The sequence below is a fragment of the Mustela lutreola genome, chromosome 7 (assembly GCF_030435805.1).
Source record: "Mustela lutreola isolate mMusLut2 chromosome 7, mMusLut2.pri, whole genome shotgun sequence".
Taxonomy (NCBI): Eukaryota; Metazoa; Chordata; class Mammalia; order Carnivora; family Mustelidae; genus Mustela; species Mustela lutreola.
In genome coordinates this window covers 51,931,865-51,949,539 of record NC_081296.1, presented here as the reverse complement: position 1 = coordinate 51,949,539, position 17,675 = coordinate 51,931,865, and the positions used below count along the sequence as shown (strand labels likewise).

The window sequence follows — 17,675 nt, the reverse complement described above, 5'->3', positions numbered from 1 at the left end:
GACTGGGAAAGGGTAGAAAAGTTGCATTTTTATTAAAGCTACCATGGTTCAATGAACAAGGGAGTAAGATGCAAAATCTGATGGGCCACTTTGGACAAGGCCCCAGAGCCTTAGGTGTTCATACCACTCTATCTTGGGAGGGATATTTGGAGGGAGGTAGCTGGGGGAACCAAACCCTGGCTCTGCCTTTTTCCTTCCCTGATGGTATGCAGAGCACACTTTCACCCTGCTTCTCCAGCCCTCAATCTCACCCTCCACACACCACATACACACCCCCTTACTCACTCAAGTGCTCGCTCACTCTGATGATCCCCAGGTCATTCTCAAAGAAGACAGTTCCACACACACATGCTGCTTCCCTAATGCTAAAGGGACTGTGGGGTTGGGGGACAGAAGAGGTAAATCAGAGACCATCACAGTCAACAGAGGTGGAGAGAGAGCCTGAGAGCATAGTGCTAGGGCTGGGGGTAGGGCATGTGAGGTGGCTACAGGACCTGTATGAGTGTGTGTGACAGAGGGACGTGATTGACCTTAACATCTACTAGAAACAAGGTGGAAATATCAAAGTGATGGAAAACTTGGTTTGACTGTGGAAAAATAACGTCAATGATACTCATTTATGAGCTCTATTTAGCTTAGTAATGATGCACATCATTTCAAATGTCTTTTTTTTTTTTTTTTTCAGTCCTCATGTAGCTGGGGCCTAAAGGTGTGAGGGCACCTGACTCCAGGGGTCCCAAGCAGACCAGATTCGTCCCCTGGCCACTGACAAAATCCAGAGGCAGAGAAATGACTGAGGATGAAACCAGGAAGGAATTAATTTCCGTGAGGCCAACACCCAGAAGACCACAGGCCAGCAACCCACAGACCATCTCTTAGTGCTGAGAATACTTGTAAGTTTAAATAAGGAAAATGTGGGGCAAAAGTCAGTGGGTACGTGCAGGTGGGCAGTAAAGGTCAGGTCAGTCACTGTTGTGGGGTTGGTCATGGAGGCTTGCAGTCATCAGGGCAGTCCTTATTGCTTGAGGGGGTGGTAGTTTTGGTTCCCATCACAGGATGCTTTGCCCGCAGGGCAGCTTTGCCTGAGTGAAGAGATAAGAAGAACCTAATCAACAAATCAATCAGTCAAGAACAGATTGAGTCAAATGAAGGTAGCTGAAGCCCTCTTTCCCTGGGGGAGGAAAAAACAAAATTAAACTTGTTAAATTCCTTTCAGCAGAATGAAATTTTCCCTGACCTGCCTCAGGATCTTTGCACTTGACATTTCCTTTTCCACAATTAGTTCTTTGTCATTTTTGGACCGGCTTAAGTGTGCATCTTCCAATGTTAGTTTTGCCATCGCTACCCACACTGTCCCTCTTCGAGCAGCCTTTGCCTCCCGAGCAGTCACAATCTGTAACTCTGGGACACACAAATAAGACTGGGTCTCCCTATTCCTATTCAGAGTTCATTGCTCATCATTTCATACTCAAACGGAACACCAGACTAGCATGGAGTTCATCATATTATTTGCTCTATGTTTATGTATATTTGAAATTTTCTACAGTAATTTTAAAAAAAAAATTGTTTATTTTATTTGACAGAGATCACAAGTAGGCAGAGAGGCAGGCAGAGAGAGAGAGGAGGAGGAAGCAGGCTCCCCGCCAAGCAGAGAGCCTGATTCGGGCCTCAAGCCCAGGACCCTGGGATCATGACCTGAGCTGAAGGCAGAGGTTTTACCCACGGAGCCACCCAAGCGCCCCTACAGTAATTTTTTTTTTTTTACAAAATTCTTATCTCTTAGATAAGGCAGCTATAGTAAAATATTAATATATGGTACTATTCTTTCAACTTTTCTGTAGATTTGAAATTTTCCTAAGTAAAAATTAAGAGAAAAAAAATCGGGGCACCTGGGTGGCTCAGGAGGTTAAGCCTCTTTTGCCTTTGGCCTCAGATCATGATCCCAGGGTCTTGGGATGGAATCCCACATTGGACTCCATGCTGGGCGGGGAGTCTGCTTCTCCCTCTTCCCTTCCCCCATGCTCGTGATCTCTCTCTCATAGATAAATAAAATTGTAAAAAAAAAAAAAAAAAAAAAAAAAAAGGAGAGAGAGAGAGAGAGAAAATCATGTCTTTGTCTTGATTCTTTTGCCTCAGGGAGCTGCCTCACAACCCAGAACTTAGGCTCCATTTTTAGTAGCTCTTTGGAACTGAGAGAAATGTTATGGTCTCAGAGCACCAAATGTAGCAGTCCCCAAATCCAGCAAGGTCAGAGCTAGGAGGAAAACCTAACAGTATCTGGACTCCTTGCAAGGACCACTTGGAACTTCAAACCTACATCTTCAGGGCTTCCATCAATGAAGGGAGACATGTGCTTTGTCTGTCATTTTTACAGGAAGGCGGGTGGGACAAGGATGTTACTCACAAAAGAAAAGAAAGGATTGTTGGAAGCAAGGAGAGGGCTCATGTGACAGATTACCTCATTGGCGCTGACCAGAAAATCCCTGACTGATTTAACAGAGACTATGTTTCTGCGGGAGGTTGAAACTGCACTTAGCTTAGGTATTCAGCTGCTGTTTGGTGTCTTGACTGAGCAAAAGTGACACCATCTTGGGCCTATGGTTTTCTTTTTTAACAATCTGAACTTTCCTGAATTCCTTCCCACTTAAAAAAAAAAAAAGACTTGCATTATTTTCCAAGGCATTGGACCCTAGGTCTGAGATTTGAGGCTTCTTGCTGAGGCAAAAGTATCAAGACAGATTTTTTTTTTTTCTCTTAATGTTTTACTTAGAAAATTTTCAAATCTACAGAAAAGTTGAAAGAATAGTATCACATATAATTTTGCCATATTTGCCTTATCTAAGAGATAGGAATTTTGTAAAAAAAAAAAAAAAAGAATACTATAGAAAATTTAAATATACATAAAAGTAGAGCAAATAATATGATGAACCCCGTGTATCTATCATCCAGGTTCAGCTGCTAACTGTCTTGGTTAACATCCTTCTCTCCCCTGCATTATATTGAAGTAAATTCATATTCGCTCATATTCACTGTGTTTAACCCTCTGAAGTTATTTTCCTTATTGACGCTCAAATTATGGCCTCTTTGGCCAAACCGGAGACTAAACCTTTTTGTGTCAACCACAGTAGTCTTTAACAGCTTCCCTGCTTCTGGTGTGACAAGATACTCCAGGTTGATCCAGCCCATTCCCAGCCCCAGACCTAGAATCAGCCATTTCTAGACCCAAGGAGTCTTGGGTCCTTTTAGCAGGAAAGATATCGAGAGACCACAGTCTGGGCACTAGGGATGATCATTGCTACTGGGTTGGTCTTATTTCTAGGAACTTCCAGTGGATAGAGCTAGGAAATGTCTCATTTGTTTGTTTCCTGATAAAATGCATCACTAGTTCATACTCATCACTGAATGACTATAAGCTCAAATTCAAGACAACAGGGTTTTTACCTAATGTTATAAAAATTACATCTGTATTTTCTTTCTCCTATGTTGGAAGTCCCACTTCTCAGTGATGGCAACATAATTCGTCGTTCACTTTAACCACAATATACTCACAAAAGTTTCAGAATAACAATTCCAACATAAAAACCAACAATATGATTCCTGAACACTGTTGAAGTATTTTTAAAAGTTTGTCTCGTTGGGGCCCCTCGCTGCCTCAGTCCCTAGAGCGTGCAGCTCATGATCTCAGGGTTGTGAGTTTCAGCCCCATGTTGAATGAAAGGTTTACTTGAAAAGGGGGCAGAGGGAGCGTGCCTGGGTGGCTCAGTTGGTCTGACTCTTGATCCCAGGTCAGGTCTTGATCTCAGGGTCTTGAGTTCAAGCCTCATGTTGGGCTCCTTGATAGGCGTGAAGCCTACTTAAAAATAAAAAGGATTTTCTTGTCATTTGAATATATCCCACAAAGGGCTTATAATCACATTACTGTTTTGAGATCACTTGGGATAGTTCCTACTCGTGTGGTTATGTCACCAACTCAACATAGCATAGGTTTGGAGAAAAAAAATCAGAAGTTTGTTTCATTTTTGCTTTTTTAAACGTTAATTTTGTTTAATAATTATGTAAAATATTTATAGTTTCAAAGTCAAGTCTCTGAAGGTTGTCACGGTCAGTTGTCATAGCCCAGCAGTTTCCAGTTGGTTCTTGCTCTCCTTCATTCACATCTAGTTTTTCTTCCCCTCTGATGATCCTACTGACCAAAGCAGCCCCTGGCTACCACCGATGCTCAGAGGCAGACCCAGGGGCATCCTCTATGTAGAGGACACAGCTTCCAACAGAGGCCCCTGCACCTTCCGCTAGACATACTGGGTTTCTCAGACTGACCGGCTAGTGACTCCTCTGATTCCCTCCCCTTGCAGTCACTGTCTTCACCAGCTCCTTCCACAATCGTGCAAAGCACATTGCTATGATAAAGCCCCCATCCTGTAATCTTAGAGTGATTCTGCTCTCTAACTGAATCCTGACCAACACAATAACCTTTTCTGTTGTTGTTGCTTACCCTTATATTGTTTAATTTAAATCATATATATGTATATGTGACATGACATAGATATATACTTTCCCTTTCCTACAATAGCATATTATACACAGTTGTCTCATTTTGCCTTTTGCCTTTTTTTTTTGACAAGTTTGAGATCTAACACACCATACAATCCACACATATAAGTGTACAATTCAGTGGTTTTTAGTATTGTTCAGGGTTGTATTCTCGTCACCATTCAATTTTAGAACATTTTCATCACCAAAAAAAGAAACCCCATACCTTTTAGCTCTCACTGCCCCCACCTCTGTCACCACCAGAGCCCCAGGCAACCACTAATCTACCCTCTATCTCTACAGATTTGCCTACTGTGGACACCCACATCCTTTACCCACCGAAAAACCCACCCAGGTGATCTCTCTGCAATGGTCTGTTGTGATCTTCCTTGTTCTTTTTGCTGCCTCAGAGTCCTCCATTGTGTGGCTTAGCCAACCAGTGCCTTCTGATGGCACCTGCCCTATTTCCAATCTTTGGCTATTACAGTAGAGTTACAATGAATAGCCTCATGCATGTATCATTTGGCTTTTTTTTATTAACCACTGCATCTATGGGATCTATTCTTAGAAGCAGGGTTGCTGTGTTAAAGGGTAAATGCAAATGTGATTTTGCTAGCAATTGCCAAATGCCCTCCACAGAATCTGTATTGTTTTGTACTCCATCAGCAACATATGAGAATGCCTGTTTCCTCACAACTTTCCCAATAGGACATCCTGTCAAACTTGGATTTTTGCCAATCTGATAGGTAAAAAATGGTAACTCAGTATAACTTTTTAAAAAGATTTTATTTGGGTGCCTGGGTGGCTCAGTGGGTTAAGCCACTGCCTTTTGCTCAGGTCGTGATCCCAGGATCCTGGGATCAAGTCCTGCATCGAGCTCTCTGCTTGGCCTGCTTCCCCCAACTCTCTCTGCCTGCCTCTCTGCCTACTTGTGCTCTCTGTCTGTCAAATAAATAAATAAAATCTTTTATTTTATCTTTTAAAATAAATATTTTATTTATTTGACAGAGAGAGAGAGAGAGCATGACCAGGGGGAGGGACAGAGGGACAGGGAGAAACAGACTCCCTGCTGAGCAGGCAGCCCATGTATGTAATTTTAATTTGCATTTCTGTCATTACGAACAAAGTCAGTGATCTTGCCTATGTTTAAAAACCATTTTCATTTTTTTCCTGAGAACAATCCATTCTTATTTCTAGCTCATTTTCTTTATTATTGTTGGCCTTTTTCTTGAAAGGATTTTGAAACAAGTTTTATTTCTTGTCTTACTCATAAAGTGATGGTTGTTCATTACCAAAGAAAATTTAAAATACAAACAAGGAAAAATACATCCATGATTCATATGCCCAAAGATGACACTAGAAATCACTCATTATATATTATATTTATATATAAGCCCCTTTCTCTCTCTTTCCTTCTTTGTATAGTTGAGTATAGTTGAGGATAGCTGACACACAATGTTACATTAATTTCAATCTGATGAGTTTATACAATTTATAAAACTATGCTCACCACAAGTGTAGCTACCATAGCTAGCCCCACTTTTTTTTTTTAAGATTTTATTTATTAATTTATTTATGTGAGAGAGAGTGAGCGTGAGAGAGTACAAGCAGAGGGAACAGCAGAGGGAAAGAAGCAGGCTCCCGGCAGAGCAGGGAGCCTGATGCAGGGCTTGATCCCATGACCCTGGGATCACAACCTGAGCAAAAGGCAGTGGGATCATGACCTGAGCCCAAGGCAGATGCTTGCTTAACCGACTGAGCCACCCAGGTCCCCCAGCTAGCCCCATTCTAACAAAAGGAAAAAAGTTACATACACAGAGACAATGGCAAAATATTTACTGGTCATGTGTCAGCACTTGGAAGCCATTAGTCCTTCAGGGGAGAGAGGCCTGGAATGCCTGGAGAAGGGAGAAGGAGGGGAATGGCAGAAGGTTCTTACCAAGTAAGGTCAGGAGTGGCCAGTGGGCAGCCCCTGGAGAAGTGCCAGTACGGAGTGGGTAGTTTGAGTGTTGCTTACCCAGAGGGGAAGGAAAGGGGGAAGCAGCCCCAGCATAGGGCTAGGACTGAGGTCCAGCTCTGTTCTGCTCTGCCCAGCCATGTGACCCTGGAGAAGTCTCTCCCTATCTTCACAAGGAAGTCAGCCTGGATGGTCTTTTAGTTCCCTGCCCAAGCAAGCATGATACTAAGATGGGATGAATAATTCATTAGAGCAAGAAAGCATTGATTAACGAAGGCTGGCTGTTTTATTTTTCAGGCCTCTGGGCACCCCCCTAAACTTACAAACCTTGGACCCCACCCACACTTCCCATCCCTTGTGTACTCATATTCCTGAGTCTGGTCGCCGTTCTGCTACTCTCCAGCCATGTGACTCTGGGCAAATCATTAAATCTCAATTTCTTCATCTATGGGTGATACTTTTCTATAGGGTCCTTTCAAAATGCCTAAAGCAGTCCCTGGCACACAGCGAGTGACTTATTATGGTGGTAATCATTACCTGCCACCTAACCCGCTGAATCGTCTGGACAACCCTGTGAAGTAAGACGCAGTAAATTTAAGCTCCATTTTACCGAGGAGGCAAGCGAAGTGCAGAGGTTAATGACTCCCCCAAGGACACACTGAAAACAGGCGAGTGGAATCCCGGCATGCCTCTCTCCGAAGGCGAACTGGGTGGTCCACGTGGCGCTGCCGTGTGAGTCCCTAGGGCACCCCGGCTGCAGGCGCGCGCGTGCGCGCGCTCTCCGGGAAGAAAAGCGCTTTGGGGGCAACCCTAGAAACCAGAGCAAGCAGGCATGCGGGATTGGAGGAGCCAGACAAGGGCGAAAGTCAGGCGGCGGCCGCTCAAGCAGCTTCTCCAGCTGCGCAACTTCTCCGTTCGGCCCAACTGCAGTTCCTGCGGTCGACACACGGGGGAGCCAGAGCCGGCCAAGAGCTGCCGGCGGTAAATACCGTAATTGTCCCAGGTGTGCGCACCTTATTCCGCCCCACCTCCCGCACGAGCGCGACCGAGGCGGGAGGAGCGTGAGAGCCAGCTGCGGGGAATTACAGACGCCAGTCTGACCTGAGCTTGGCTGGGTCCGCCTGCCACGGAGGAGCCTCGCGGAGAAGTGGGACTGCCCGCAGCCTCCGAGTCTCTCGGAGCTGGTTCTCCACGCCGGCTTCCTGCTACTCTGTTTTGTGAGGTTTTCCCCAGAATCGCAGCGCAGGCGGTTGGCCGCCAGGCAAGGACTTGGCCCCGGGGGGGGTGTGTGTGTGTGTGTGTGTGAAAGGCGGCAGAGTTGCTGGGATGTCAGGACCCCGTATCGGCGGGTAAGCTGCCAGTTTAATTCCCACTTCCCTGACTTCCCCCTTCACTAAGGACCTCCCGGGAGAGTCCCAGGCCTTCGTCAGCCTGAGCGCCCAAGATACAATAATGCTGTTCAGTTTGGCGATTGACGGAGATGGGTTCCGGCCAGGGTAATGTGCATTTGAATACTGCAGCACGGATGTCCCAGAGGTGTTTGCCTGAACAAGGGCGGGGATGCCCGGGAGTTGTGGGCCCGGAGGTGGGGCAGCGCGGTGTGGCCTGGGGTCTGCGTTCCAGCCTCTTTAAGAAGGCCACCCCGCCACGAGCAGTGTCCTGAGGCAGGGATAGGGAAAGTACAATCAACAGAGAGGAAAAGGGAAGCCAAGAGCTCAAAGGCTGGAGCTGGGCAAGACTTTCATTCTCCAAGCCTCAGTTTCCTCATCTGGAAGGTGGAAATAATAATACCACCTAATGCTAAGGGCTACCGTGAGCATTCAGTGAGTCAGCGTTCTAAAAAATGCTCTGGAACCAGTGCAAAGGCTGGGCACGAAACCTCTTCGGAGGCCTCCCTGATTGTCTCAGACCCCAGTGCTGCTCTCTCCTGGGGGCTCCTAAAACTCATAGTCCAGCCTTCAGTGCCAGCCCTATAGCCTTGATGGAGTGACTGCTTTATTTTGCAGCTACTACCCCCAGCCACGGGATACCTCTTTGCACCCCCATCCCTACCAGACTGAATTTTTCAAGGCAGACAATGGAACTTGATTCGTTGCTGTATTAATTCAAAAACAAGGCCATATAATACTTTGCAAAATTATACTAAAGTTCGTCTAAAAAATAACAATAATAAGCACAAAGAGACAGAGTTGTGAAAACAAATGCAGTGGGAATGGGGAATGGGACCAGATATTGAAACAATTTGATCAGAGCCATCAGAATTTTTTTAGGTGTATATATACTTTACACTCCATTTTGAAGAATCCACAAAACTCCATTCAAAACTCCATTTTGAAGAATCTACATCTTCTACAGAAATCATAGCAGTGCTAGGGCAAAAATAAATGTGTAAGGACATTTGGTGTGGTGTTGTTTGTAACTGTAGGAAAGAAGAAACTCCAGAGTCCACCAGTAGGGGTTAGTGATCATTTTACAATATATGTAAATCAAAGTTTAAGGCAACTTATACAGTGATGTAGGTCAGTTTTGTTTTTTTTGTTTTTGTTTTTTCAGTAAATCTGGAAAAAACTAGAGGATGAAAATATATTGAGGTGCGGCCATACAAGGCAATACTGAGCAGTTGTTAAAAAAAGAAATGAATGGGTCTATAAGTGCTGAGGTAGGAAGAATGCCTAAGAGATAGCAAGAAACAGAACAGGGAGTATAGTGTGAGTCCATTTCTCTGAAAACATTGTCCCACTGCTGCCTTTCAGTCTTTGTCAAATCTCCCTTGCCCATCTCAGGATGGCAAAATGGCAGATCCTTTGCTTTGCAGGCCCTTAAGAATATTAAAAGTCTGCTCCAACCCACTTTAAGTTCGGCCCCTTTCCATCTTCAAAGTACGTATTGCACAGAGCAACACGAGGCTTATCATTTTAACACATTTATTTCCCACCACGGCCCTCTGAAAGAGGTGCTATGATTATCATCTTCAGTTTACAAGTAAGGAAATTATAGAATAGAGTCGTTAAACAGTTTTCCCTAAGTCGCACAGATCACGTATGGCAGAACCAGTGTTTACAGTGTCAGAATCCATGCTCTTAACCATTCTGTGTGTCACTCTAGGCTCATAGGACTACAGAGAGCACTTTTTCTTGGTTCAGGTTTTCAGTAGGTACAGTATATATCATTAACTAGGTATACTAGCCTTTCCCCTGGTGAGGGACAGATAGCTTGTTTCCAGCATTGTGCTACCTATCACAAACATTGCTGCAATGAACCTCTTTGGTCAGGTATTTTTGTGCATCGTGCAAACATTTTGGTAGGTTAGATTCATAGAAGTCAAATCGCTGGGTCAAAGTGTAAATTTAAATTTGGATAGCTGTTCTAGTTACTTATTGCTGAAGGACAAACCACCCCTAAATACAATGCCTAAAGCCACCGCTTTATCTTATTCACAATTTTGCAGGTGAGGAATTCAGGAAGGGCTTAGCTGGACGGTTTATTTTTGCTTCTCTGCCAAGCCAGCCTCCTTACTCACAGGACAAGGCCTCACCACTTCTTGACCTCCCTCTGCAAGTGATGCCATCCCCTCCAGGACTCCCCTGCATGCTTTGGGCTTCTCACAGCTGGTCATTGCAGTTCAGGTAAGAGGCAGGATGTAGAACCTGCTGGGCAAGTTAAGGGATATGTTTGGAACTATAACAGTGTCACTTTTGCTAGATTTTATTGGCCAGAGAACGTAAACACCAGCCCAAATTAAAAGGAAAGGATCGCCGACCTCCTTTCTCTATGGGAGAACTGTCAAAGAATTTGTGATCACCTTTATTCCACCACAGTAGCTATTTCCAAATTGCCCTCCAATATGCTGGTTAGTTTACATTCCTGCAATGTTTGGGGCTGTCTCCCCATACCCTCACCAACACTATACGTTGCAAAACCTTTCATTGGTGCCAATCTGGCAGTTGAAAATGGCATTTCATTGCTACTTTGTTATCTGTTTCTTAAATTATGAGTGAAGGTGAGCATCTTTTCATGTATTTACTGTTCATCTGGAATTTTTCTTTCTTTATGAATTGCCCATTTTTTAATTTGGTTACCTCTTTTTCATGTTGACTTCTAAAATGTGTATATTAAGTATATTAGCTCTTTATCTAACATTCTCTTACAAATAGTGTTCCCAGTGTTTGGTCTTTTAACTTTTCTCCATTTGGGTTTTTAATTTTTTTTTTTATTAAAGATTTTATTTATTTGACAGACAAAAATCACAAGTAGGCAGAGAGAGAGGAAGGGAAGCAGGCTCCCTGCTGAGCAGAGAGCATGATGCGGGGCTCTATCCCAGGACCTTGGGATCATGACCTGAGCCAAAGACAGAGGCTTAACCCACTGAGCCACCCAGGTGCCCCTTTAATTTTTTTTTTTTTTTAAACATGTTCAAATAATCAGTGTTTTACTTTAAGACTTCTGGGTTTTCTGTGGTGTGTTCCTCCCTTTTTCAGAATTTTCGTGCTAGTTTCAAATGTTTATTTTTCCAGAGGAAGATTAATATCATTTTCTGAAGCTCCCTCCCCAATCGTGTTGGTATTTGGCTTGAAATAGCTTTCAATTGATAAACCCCTTAGAGAAAATGCACAACTTTACAATTGGAGGGCAGGGTTGGTCATCACTTTGTTTTGGGTCTTCTATTCTTTTTTTTTTTTTTTAAGATTTTATTTATTTACTTGACAGAGATCACAAGTAGGCAGAGAGGCAGCCAGAGAGAGAGTGGGAAGCAGGCTTCCTGCTGAGTAGAGAGCCCGATGAGGGGCTCAATCCCAGGACCCTGAGATCACGACCCGAGCCGAAGACAGAGGCTTAACCCACTGAGCCACCTAGTTGCCCCTGGGTCTTCTATTCTGTAGGACATTGGGGCTTATTGAGGGGTGGTAGTGCCATCTCAGGTAGGCCCCAGTACCCTGGGCACCTGTAGGGAAGGGAGCCCAAGAGCCCAGCAAGGGGCACAGGCCTGTCCTTGGGAACCCAAGGCCTGGCCAAGGGATGCCTAGAAAACAGCCCAAAGGTACAATCCCAGACCTCCATGCAGGGTGAGTTCTGGCCTCCCTAAAGGAAACATTCCTTGGAGGCCCAGGAGAGGGGCCAGATGTTACCTCAGAGAGCTGGTTCAGGAAGTAAGAGATTTCACAGAGCAGCACCTTGTTCAAGAAACCAAGTAGTAAGGCCTTGGCCAGGGACCATCCTACTGGTCTCAACATCACAGCCATGGGGAGAGGCAGAGATCTGCTCTGGGAACCACAGGTATGGGTGGTGGCTCTGGGCACAGACCTTCAGGCTTGCCTTCCCAACCCTGCTGGGCTCCACTGGCTTCTGGCCACCCTGGGGCCTCAGACTGCAGCATCCAGCTCCTCCTTACCCAGGCAAGGGCCCAGAGGCTTGCCCACAGGCACCCAGGGAGACTGAGTGGCACTCGTGTATTCCCTGATCATTTGTTAAGTGCCTGCTATATGCCCATCTGTGTCCTTGGGATGCAGTAGAGCAAAATTCCTGTCCTTCTGGAGCTGATAGACATAAAATAACTGTGGTGAAAATGTGAAATATCAGGAGATAAGTGCTCCGGAAGACTAGAGGGCGAGGTAAAAGGACTTGGGGGCTGGGGGTGGGAGCAGCAGAGAAGGAAGTCATTGTTTCTGGGGAACATCCATTTTTGCCCTTCAGCTTGGCTCACCAGTGGGGACCCCGTGCAGGAAGGCCAGGAAGGAGCGCCAGGTGCTTGTTCTCCTGGCTCCTTCCCTGAAGGGTCACAGCTCCTGTCTGGGGGCCCTCTCCCACAGTACTCTTTTTCCTGTTTCCAGCAACCCCTTCCTTCCTTCCCCCTCAAGCCTGGGAGTGGTAAAGTTGCCCCATGCCCCCCGCACTTGGGCATAGCACTCTCCCTTGGGATGTCCTTACATCCTACTCACACCTTTGCGAACAGTCCTCAAATAATCCTAACTGGAGTGCAGTGTTCTGCTGGAACCCTGAGAAACACAGTGGCACCTGCGTGGGCACGAAGGCAGGAAGGTGGTTTGCTGTGTAGATACCTAAGGGAAGGGTGCTCTCTGCAGAGGGGATAACCAGTGCAAAGGCCCGGAGAGGGAAAGTTACATCCGAACTTTTTGTTTGTTTGTTTGTTTGTTTTTGAGATTTATTTATTTATTAAGCGAATGAGCAGGGGGAGGAGCAGAGGGAGAATCTTTAAGCAGACTCCCCAACGTGGGGCTCCATCTCATGACCCTAAGATCGTGACCTGAGCTGAAATCAAGAGTTGGACACTCAACTGCCTGAGCCACCCCAGGTGCCCTGGTATATCTGAACGTTTTGAAGAAAAGCAAGAGGCCAGAGTGGCTGGAGCAGAGGGGAAGAGAGAGGATTAGCACATGGTATTAAAGAGGTGGGTTTTGGGAGGTAAGGCCACTGGAGGCCCCAACTGAGAAGGCTGTTCTTCAACACTATTGCTCTGCTGCTATGTGGAGAGCCAGCTGTGGGGGCTCAGAGGTGGAAACAGGGAGGCCAGTGAAGGGGCTATTGCAGTATCTCAGGTGGCTGAGATGGCAGGAGGGAAGACATGAGCCCACAGGATTTGCTAGCAGGTTAGATGTGGGGGTTCAAGAACAAGGAGGCAAGGGTGCTTCAGGGTCTCTGGCCTATTGGACTTGTCTGGGCTGCTAGGTTTTGTGTGGCGGCCCTGCACCCATCCAGCCTGGCCTACACGTCTGTCCCTCTGGGGGCCGCAGACCCATCTCTTCTCCGGCGTGCCGACTGGTCTGCCAGCCACTTCCAGGTGGGGTTCTTGAACAGATCTCAGCCCCTCTACTTGGGGCCATCTCTCTGCTGGTCCTTGACCCTAGGATAGGAGTAGATTCTGGGTCTGGGGCACTGGGAACAGGGGCAAAGCCAGATCCCAAGAGGCAGCCCCAGTGAGCTGACTATTGCTCCTCTAGTGACCAGCTTTCTGGGGGTACGCCTAGATCCACACTCTTCAGCCTGGGCCCTGTGGGTCAGCCAGACTCAAACATGACCTCCTTCTTCTTCCGTCATTCTCTTGGCTGGCTTCCTCTCAAGTTCCAGGCCTCTGTGGGGCCATCTGAGGCCTCAAGTGAAGAGCCTGCCCAGGGATGGCCCAACCCTTCCTCAGGGACTTTGTCAGCCTTGGCCCCTCTTGCTGGACATGGTCTTTCAGAATTCCGGTTTGGAGGGCCTCCTCCCACAACATCCTGTGGAATCACTTGGCGAGGTTGTCACTGCCTCAGCCACTGGATACCAGCTGAGTGCCTTCTGGACCAGCCAGACCTGGCCTCCACTGATAATAGCACCACCATCTAGACGTCCCCTGAGCCGGCTCCATGCTGAGATCTTCTCAGGCCCATCCACCCAAGTCCGCGGGGGTCCATCTAGCACTGATGGTCAGTTATAAGAGTGGGTTCTGAGGTATACTCTCTCCCACTGGTCCGCATCTGACCTTGGGCAGTCACCTAACACTCCACGTCTCCATTCCCTCAGCTGACCTCCTGGTGTCCCTCCCACATTGGAGATCCTCATAAGTACTTTCTGAAGAAGTTACTCAATGCAATACATTTAACACAGTGCCTGACCCACAGTACATGCTCAGTAAAAGAGCTACTTATTCATTTATTTGACAGAGAGAGACAGCGTACAAGTAGGCAGAGAGGCAGGCAGAGAGAGAGGGGGAAGCAGGCTCCCTGCCAGAGCCTGATGTGGGGCTTGATCCCAGAACCCCGAAACCATGACCTGAACCGAAGGCAGAGGCTTAACCCACTGAGCCATCCAGGTGCCCCAAAAGAGCTATTCAAATCATCCCAATCTCTAGGTGAAGAAACGGAGGTTCAGAGAGAAATGGAACTTCTCCAGGACTACAGGCTAGGAAACGGTGGAGTCAGTTTCCCCTGTGCCCTGAGCCATCCATCTACTCCCACCCCTGCTGTTGTCCCCTTCTTCCCTTCCACTGTGAGGCCCGCACAGAGTAGGTGTCAGCCCATAAGGAAACACATAGAGAAGCCAGGAGCTTATACTCTAAGAATCCCCAGGGGAGGGGAGGCACCTGTCTTCATGGGAGGTACAAAGATGAGTTAAATAGTCTCAGCTCACAGGGGCTGCCCAGTCTGGAGCTGGGAGCCACAGTGCTCTGGGAGCCTCATCCTTTCCTATGTAGAAGATTCAGGAAACCGCCAAGGAGGGGTAACACCAGAGATTCAGGGACACGACTGGCTTGTTGAATCATACAGGTCACAAGAAATAGGGACCACACAATCTGAATTTTTAAAGACAGTCTTGGGTTTTAATTCTGGGACATCCTGTCCCATTGTTGGATAAAGCATCGAACGACCCAAAGAATCCAATATGGTAGCACTGAATTGACTTCTTACAATCGGGGGTGGGGGTCACAAAAATCCATGGTACTCCACATGTCCTAAGCTTGACTTGGGGAAATAGGGCCAGGTACACAGATGCCACCTGCCCCAGCTTTATGGGTGTGTGTATGTCCTCAGAGACACTAACACCAGCCAAAGCTAAGGGTCATCCACTCCCGGGTCATTCAGTGACTCACTGGCTTGAGCAGCACCCATTGCCTGCTCCAGCAATGATCCTCGCCCCCCGTGCTGGGCACTGTTAGGTCTGGAGCGGCTGTGTGAATCCTCAGAGAAAACACCCTTGCCTTGTATACTGCTTGTCCAGATGGAGGAGCAAGGCCTGGTAGAGGCAACACAAGGTTTTGGCTAGAATATCTCTGATCAAGGCTGCTGCCCAGATATGGTGGCTTTGCTCCCTTAGCACAGCTCTGCAACCTTAGCGTTTTGCTACAGACCTGCCTTTCACATGGACTCCTGCCAGGACTTTTGGTTTCAGTTTCTGAGAGCCAAGAAACAAGTCCTGCCCTTTCTCTCTGCTGCCCTTCACACACTCTCTCTTCCTCCTCTGTCTCTGCCCTTCCTTCTTTTCCCTCCCTGGTAAAACACCTGGCCTCTGGTCCCCTGCTCTGAGGGAAAGGATCAGTAAAAGGGGGAAGAGTGGAGTTAGAGGAGAGAAGAGAATCACCAGAGAAATCGCTCCATTACCAGGGCTGCTTACTATGCAACTCTAGGGGGTGCAGATTTAACATCTTGAGTTTGTCCCTGGGAAGCAGATAAGTTACAGCTGAATTCAGCCTCAGGGTCTCCTTTACCCTGGGGGAAGGAGGTGGTTGTCCCCCTGACTGCAACCAGGACCTGGAGTATTCTTCCATTGGGGAATGATGGTGGGAGCCCCGTGAAGTCACCCAGAGAGGCTGTGTCCTGGAACCTCTCCAAACCTCGGTTTCCTTCCCCAGTGAAATGGGTGTGATAATAGTCACCTTGCAAGTGGCTGTGAGGAATAAAGGGAATACTGTGTGTTGTGGCACTGGCCCAGAGAAGGTGCTCAGAGGGAAGAGGAGAGGGCCCTGCAGGGCTCAGGGAGCTGGCCTCCCTGACTGAGGATAGGCCTGCAGAGGACAGTGGAACCACCAGGCCCAGCCACTGCCTGAACTCATGCTCCAGGGCAGGAAACCTACCTGGTTTCTTTTGGGTCCTATAGGCCACCATCTAGCTTTCCTCTGCTGTGGGCTACCCCACCCCCCCTTTGCATGACCGCACTTCCTGTATGCTTAGGGACAGCATAGCTCTGCAGGAACCCCCAAAAAGCCCAAATCCCGTAGGCTGGCCTACAGCCCCACCCTCTGCCCTACCGCCCCTGCGGCTCACCAGCAACCTTGAGCTACCTGACACCCCCAAACAAGCCATGCATTGTCACACCCCCAAGCCTTTGCCCATGCTCTGTCCCTCCCGTGTCACATGCATGCTTTCTCCCCTCTCCCTGCCTCACAAGAGAGCTAAATCCCACTCATTGTTTAGAGACCAGCTCAAATGTCGCCTTCTCTGGGAAGCCTTTCCCAGTCTTTCCAGTAAAGAAAATAATCACCCTTCCTGTTGGCTCCATCAACTCCACACTCTGTCAGAAGTGCTGTGGGGCTGTCAGGCAGGTCCCTACCCAGCCTCAGTGCCCTCATCTATAAAATGGAGGCAAATCCCCTATCCCAAGGGGTACAGTATTGGAGGACTTCAGGAAAAGGGGACACATGAAGCCCCTAACCATAGTGTGGGCATGCAGTCCATGCCCAGTAAACCCTAGCTGGCCCTTTAATTCCAGCGGGCCAACGGGGCAGGGAGCAGGAAGGGTGGGTCAGGCATGCTTTCCATCCCTTTTCAATGGGTCCTCAGGTTCCCGCCCAGGGATGCTGACAGCCCACCTCTCATTGGAAGCCAACAATGATTGACAGGCTCCAAACCCAATGATTGACCTAGTCCTTCCTGGAGCAGGTGGCACGCCCCACTGCCCTCTTTGGAGCCGCTATCTGAGGAAGGCAGAGGCCTGGAGTAATTTGGGGGGTGGGAGTGATAGGTCTGACTTCCATGGGTACCCTTAGGTTGGCCTGTGCAGCCTGCCCGCCCCACCGATGACTCAGGTCTACTCCCCACCCTTCCCCTTCAGGAAGAGGCCCTGTCATAATCGCAGTTATGCTACCTAAAAATAGCTTCAGTTCACAGATACTGCATGAACACCAGGCCTTTCCACTCAGGGAAGAGGAAGGCCGTTTCCCCAGTGCATTCTCCCTCAGCCCCTCTTCAAAAACAGATCCTCTGGGGTGGAGTCCTAATGCTTCATGGATGGCTTCAGCAGCTGCTTCCTCCCCTGCTTGGGTGCAGAAGGCTTTTTGCTGCTTTGCGATCAGCTCCTCACATGTTCTCATTTGTCCTTTGCACCAGAGATATGGGGCATAGCAGCAGAGGTTTTTGTACCCATTTTGCTGATGCAGAAACCCAGACCAAGGGAGGGGAGGTGACTTGCCCAAGATCACACAGTGAGCTGGTTGTAGAGCTGAGGTTGGGCACCCGACTCCTCCTACAGTATTCTGTCTGCTCCAGCAAATGTCTCCTCGGAAAATGGTCACAAGCAAGGCAAAAAGAGAAAGGGGAGAAGGGAAAGGTTGGACAGAGCACAGATTTGAGGAGCAAGACATTCTTGCAACAAATGTTTGTCAAGCTCCTGCTGTGTGCCAGGCACCACACCAGACCCTAGTGATATAGCAAGGAGCAAAAAGTCTACTTCCTGCTACCATGGAGTTCTATAGTTTAATGGA

General features: G+C 47.6%; 1 protein-coding gene and 1 long non-coding RNA gene across 2 annotated transcripts in view; one reads left to right on the top strand and one right to left on the bottom strand.

The window, feature by feature from the left end:
* Positions 1-877: 877 nt before the first annotated feature.
* On the bottom strand, positions 878-7,747 carry LOC131835926 (uncharacterized). Its single transcript, XR_009355421.1, has 2 exons — positions 7,589-7,747; positions 878-1,082 (listed from the first exon to the last, which is right to left on the bottom strand). It is a non-coding gene; the product is annotated as an uncharacterized LOC131835926 (long non-coding RNA).
* PIF1 (PIF1 5'-to-3' DNA helicase) overlaps positions 7,360-17,675 on the top strand; it is a 72,054-nt gene continuing 61,738 nt past the window's right edge. The window contains exons 1-2 of the mRNA XM_059180788.1: positions 7,360-7,490; positions 9,936-10,113. Of these exons, the coding sequence (XP_059036771.1) occupies positions 10,049-10,113 (65 nt within the window). The 5' untranslated portion in view covers positions 7,360-7,490; positions 9,936-10,048. The remainder of the gene's footprint in view (positions 7,491-9,935; positions 10,114-17,675) is intronic.